This window comes from Chiloscyllium plagiosum, unplaced genomic scaffold, assembly GCF_004010195.1.
Source record: "Chiloscyllium plagiosum isolate BGI_BamShark_2017 unplaced genomic scaffold, ASM401019v2 scaf_739, whole genome shotgun sequence".
In the NCBI taxonomy this organism is placed as follows: domain Eukaryota; kingdom Metazoa; phylum Chordata; class Chondrichthyes; order Orectolobiformes; family Hemiscylliidae; genus Chiloscyllium; species Chiloscyllium plagiosum.
The window spans coordinates 1-5447 of record NW_025198154.1 but is presented as its reverse complement, the minus strand read 5'-3'; the positions used below and the strand labels follow the sequence as shown (position 1 = coordinate 5447).

Genomic DNA, 5447 nt, shown 5'->3' with positions numbered 1-5447 from the left:
TCCCACTGCCCCACTCCTTCCCCACAGCCCTGTAGCAATCCCAAACCAATCCCACTGCCCCACTCCCGGACAACATGTAGGCTGGACATTGGAAGGCGTGGCGGTTTCCTTCCCTAACTGAACCTGGTGGCTTTTTCCCAATGATTGACGATGATTTCATTAAATGCCCGCCATTAAATGCAGGGTCTTTTTTGAAACTGAAATTAAATATACTGTGGGGGGATTTGAATCCCCGGCCCTCAGAACATTGCCTCGATTAAATGATAATGCCACTGAGCCGTCACCTCACAAGGATCCTGTCGGGCAGGCCTTGAGAAGACCAGAGAATCCCTACAGTCCTGGAAGAGGCCACTAGGGCCATCAGGTCTGCACTGAAGGCCATCCCACCCAGACCGTATCCCTGGAACCCTACATTCCCCATGGCTAATCCACCCAGCCTGCATATCCCTGGGCTGGAGGAGGGAACCTACGCAGTCCCTGGATGAACATGCAAACTCCACACGGACAGTCACTCGAGGCTGGAATCGAACTTGTGTCCCTGGTGCTGAGGTAGAAGCGCTAATCACTGAGTCCCCATGGTTACATGGTTGAGCCCACAGCCCTGAACTATTGGGATGACAAGCAGGAAGAAATCCAACTGGGGAGCCCGGGGAGAAGACTTCCCCCTGGATGAGGAGGGGGGACGGGGAGGGGAATGTGGATCTGCCTCCCACAGGGAATGCTCCAGGTTAATAATCTTGATTCATTTGAAAGGGGAGGGGGACGTTGGCTGAGCACATGAAGGACGTCAGGAGCAAAAGGATCCTAGTGACCAGTGTGATGAAGAGCATGGGTAAGAGGTTCCCATCCTCATGATGGGCCAAACGGCCTGTTGCGATGATTTCTCAGTATGTTTACTCTTCTTCACCAATCAGGTGACAACTTCTCCTCAGGTTTGGTCGCTCTGTACTCCCTGGCCATCGCTGCGTCGTGCAACAATCCCGCCAACGTCTCCTACAAAGAGGACAGGATTGACCTTATCGAGATACTGCAGGAGAAATTAACTGAGGAAATCAAACACATTGGTAAATATCACCAAATATTAACATGCTGGGAGCCTGCACACCCCTCAATTTCCATTGAATGCTCTCTCCACACTCTCCCCATCACCCACTCCCAGAACAGGCCTAGATCCTATGGGGATTTCTGCTACAAAGCTGAAAACTATCCTGAGCTCCCTCTACATGGCAGAATCTCTAGAGTGCAGCAAGAGGACATTGAGTCTCTACCCACCCTCTGAAGAGCATCCCAGACCCAGTACTTCACCTAACCCATCTAGTCAGCACATCCCTGGGCACTATGGGACAGTTTAATATGGCCAATCCCACCCTAACCTACACATCCCTGGGCACTATGGGACAATTTAGCATGGCCAATCCACCCTAACCAGCACATCCCTGGGCACTATGGGACTATTTAGCATGGCCAACCCACCCTAACCTACACATCTTTGGACTGTGAGGGGAAACCCACGCAGACACAGGGAGACCATGCAAACTTCACACAGACAGTCGCCCGAGGGTGGGATTGAACCTTGGTCCCTGGCGCTGTGAGGCAGCAATGCTAACCACTGAGCCACCGTGCTGCCCCAAATATCTAGAGTTCCTGAATCATTCCCATAAGCACTTTCAGAGATAGATGGAGTCATGCAAGCCATCTCTGTCTCATTCATTTATGCTCTCTGTCTGTCTCTAGCTCTTTCTGACTCCAGCTCTTAAATCAAGGACATTTTAAAAATTTCTGTATTCTCTGTTATAATCCTGAACTTTATTTATGATTCTCCGTCCAAGTCTGTAACAAGCACTTAAGTATTCTGTGTCGAGAGTGTGGTGCTGGAGAAGCACAGCAGGTCAGATAGCATCCGAGGAGCAGGAGAATCAACATTTCAGGCCAGAGCCCTTCATCAGGAATGAGGCTTGTGGGCTGTGGGGGCTGAGAGATAAATGGGAGGGGGAATGGGGTTGGGAGGTTGGTAGCTGGGAATGTGATAGATCGATGAAGGTGTGGGAGAAGGTGGCAGGTCGGAGAGGAGGGTGGAGCGGATAGATGGGAAAGACGGACAGGTCAAGAGGGCGGTGCCAAGTTGGAGGCTTGGGACTGGGATAAGGTGTGGGGAGGGGAAATGAGGAAACTGGTTGATTCCACATTAATCCTGTGTGCTTGCAGGGTCCCAAGGCGGAATATGAGGCATTCTTCCTCCAGGTATCGGGTGGTTAAGGTGGGGGAGATCCAGGATCTGCATGCCCTTGGTGGAGTGAGAGGGGGAGTTGAAGTGTTCAGCTACGGGGCGGTGGGGTTGGTTGGTGCGGGTGTCCCAGAGATGCTCTCTGAAACAATCCGCAAGTTGGTGTCCTGTCTCCCTGATGTAGAGGACACCACACTGTGTGCAACAGGTACAGTAGATGACGTAGTGGAAGTGCAGGTAAATGTATGTTGGATGTGGGAGGATCTTTTTGGGCCTTGGATGGAGATGAGGGGAGTGATGTGGGCACAGGTTTTGCACTTCCTGTGGTGGCAGGGAAAGGTGCCAGGAGTGGGGATCTGACGAGGGAATGGTCTCTGCGAAACGCTGATAGAGGTGAGGATGGAAATGTATCCCTAGTGGTGGGATCCGTTTATAGGGGGCGGAAGTGGCGGAGGATGATGCAATATATACAGAGATTGGTGGGGTGGAAGGTGAGGACTGGGGGGCTCTGTCCTTGTTGTGTTGGGAGGGGTGGGGTTCAAGGGCAGTGGAGCATGAAGTGGAGGAGATGCGTTGGAGGGCATCATCAACCACGTGGGAAGGGAAGTTGTGATCTTTAAAGAAGGAGGCCATCTGGGACTTTCTGAGGGGGAATTGGTCATCCTGGGTACAGATGCGGCAGAGGCAGAGGAATTGGGAATAAGGGATGGCATTTTTACAGAAGATAGCATGGGAGGAGGTGTAGTCTAGGTAGCTGTGGGAGTCGATGGGTTAGTAGAAGATGTCCGTAGTTAGTTGGTTGCTGAGATGGTGATGGAGAGATCCAGAAAGGGGAGGGAAGTGTCTAAGATGGTCCAGGTGAATTTGAGGTTGGGGTGGAAGATGCTGGTAAAGTTGATGAACTGTTCAACCACCTCGTGGGAGTATGAGGTGGTGCTGATACAGTTATCGATATAGCAGAGGAACAGGTGGGGGGTGGTGCTGGTGTAACTGCGGAAGATGGACTGTTCCAAATACCCGACAAAGAGGCAGGCAAAGCTGGGGCCCATACAGGTGCCCATGGCTACTCCTTTGGTTTGGAGGAAGTGAGAGGATTGGAAGAGAAGTTGTTGAGGGTGAGGACCAGTCCAGCCAGGTGGATGAGGGTGTTGGTGGAGGGGTACTGGTTGGGACGGCGTGAGAGGAAGAAACGGAGGGGTTGGAGGCCTTTGTTGTGGCAGACCGATGTGTAGAGGGACTGGATGTCCATGGTGAAGATGAGGCGTTGGGGAAACGAAAATCTTGGAGGAGGTGGAGGGTGTGGGTGGAATCACGAACATGGGGGGGGTGTGTACCTGGACTAAGGGGGACAGGATGGTGTCACGGTCGGCAGAGATGAGTTTGGTGGGACAGGCGCAGGTTGGGACAATGGGTTGACCGGGGCAGTCAGGTTTGTAGGCAGTAGAATCAGGTGGTACGAGGTTCATGGACAATGAGATTGGAGGCTATGGGTGGGAGATCCCCAGAGGTGATGAGATTGTGGATGGTGGAGGATACTTAAGTATTCTGTACCTAGGTACCCTGTACCTAAGATGGTGCCAAAGCAGAGACATTACAACTTTTCACTGCATTCACTCGAATGCACATGACTATAAAGGCTATTTTACTCACTTCTTCGTCGCGCACTCTCTCTGCCTTTCTGTCCCTCTGTCTGTCGTTCTCACACTGCCGGCATCCGTAACCATTGTTGATGTTGTCTTGCTTAGTGAACACCTCATTCCCTCTGACTAACTATTACCAAGTCAGTCTGGATGTGCTGACACTCTGCGTGCTAGAAAGAGAACTTCCACAAGACTCAGTCCAGACCCTCAGTGATGCAGCAATGAAGAACAAATTCAAATATGGCAAGGAATTCTCGGTTGGTAAGGATACTCTCTATTGACCCCTCTCTTTGATTGCCTACTCTCTCTGATTATCAACAGCCTTACATTATCTCCTGTCTGTGATTATCTCCTGTCTCTGATTATCTCCTGTCTGTGATTATCTCCCGTCTGTGATTATCTCCTATCTCTGATTATCTCCTGTCTCTGATTATCTCCTGTCTCTGATTATCTCCTGTCTGTGATTATCTCCTGTCTGTGATTATCTCCCGTCTGTGATTATCTCCTGTCTCGGATTATCTCCTGTCTGTGATTATCTCCCGTCTGTGATTATCTCCTGTCTCTGATTATCTCCTGTCTGTGATTATCTCCTGTCTCTGATTATCTCCCGTCTGTGATTATCTCCCGTCTGTGATTATCTTCTGCCTGTGATTATCTCCTGTCTGTGATTATCTCCCCGTCTGTGAGTATCTCCTGTCTGTGAGTATCTCCTGTCTGTGATTATCTCCTGTCTGTGCTTATCGTCTGTCTCTGATTATCTACCGTCTCTGATTATCTCCTGTATCTGATTATCTCCTGTCTGTGATTATCTCCTGTCTGTGATTATCTCCTGTATCTGATTATCTCCCGTCTGTGATTATCTCCTATCTCTGATTATCTCCTGTCTGTGATTATCTCCCGTCTGTGATTATCTCCTATCTCTGATTATCTCCTGTCTGTGATTATCTCCTGTCTCTGATTATCTCCCATCCGTGATTATCTCCCATCCGTGATTATCTCCTGTCCGTGATTATCTCCTGTCTCTGATTATCTCCTGTCTCTGATTATCTCCTGTCTGTGATTATCTCCTGTCTCTGATTATCTCCATCTCTGATTATGTTCTGTCTGTGATTATCTCCTGTCCATGATTATCTCCTGTATCTGATTATCTCCTGTCTCTGATTATCTCCTGTCTGTGATTATCTCCCGTCTGTGATTATCTCCCGTCTGTGATTATCTCCTGTCTGTGATTATCTCCTGTCTGTGATTATCTCCCATCTGTGATTTATCTCCTGTATCTGAGTATCTCCTGTCTGTGATTATCTCCTGTCTGTGCTTATCGTCTGTCTCTGATTATCTACCGTCTCTGATTATCTCCTGTATCTGATTATCTCCTGTCTGTGATTATCTCCTGTTTGTGATTATCTCCTGTATCTGATTATCTCCTGTCCGTGATTATCTCCTGTCTGTGATTATCTCCTGTATCTGATTATCTCCTGTCTGTGATTATCTCTTGTCTGTGATTATCTCCTGTATCTGATTATCTCCTGTCCGTGATTATCTCCTGTCTATGATTATCTCCTGTACCTGATTATCTCCTGTCT

At 49.2% G+C, this 5447-nt stretch overlaps 1 protein-coding gene across 1 annotated transcript; it reads left to right on the top strand.

Moving 5' to 3' along the window:
- The first annotated feature begins 881 nt into the window (after nt 1-881).
- On the top strand, nt 882-4162 carry LOC122545974 (transcobalamin-1-like). The gene is made up of 2 exons (XM_043684827.1): nt 882-1064; nt 3970-4162. Exons 1-2 carry the CDS (start codon nt 890-892, stop codon nt 4143-4145), a joined length of 351 nt encoding a protein of 116 aa, XP_043540762.1. The 5' UTR covers nt 882-889; the 3' UTR covers nt 4146-4162.
- Nucleotides 4163-5447: the final 1285 nt, after the last annotated feature.

Excerpts from the sequence above, each read along its gene's own strand:
- LOC122545974 (XM_043684827.1), top strand. The coding sequence starts at position 890 with ATGTTTACTCTTCTTCACCAATCAGGTGACAACTTCTCCTCAGGTTTG. Across the intron at positions 1,065-3,969 it reads TGAGGAAATCAAACACATTG|TGAACACCTCATTCCCTCTG; the intron begins GTAAATATCACC and ends TGTCTTGCTTAG.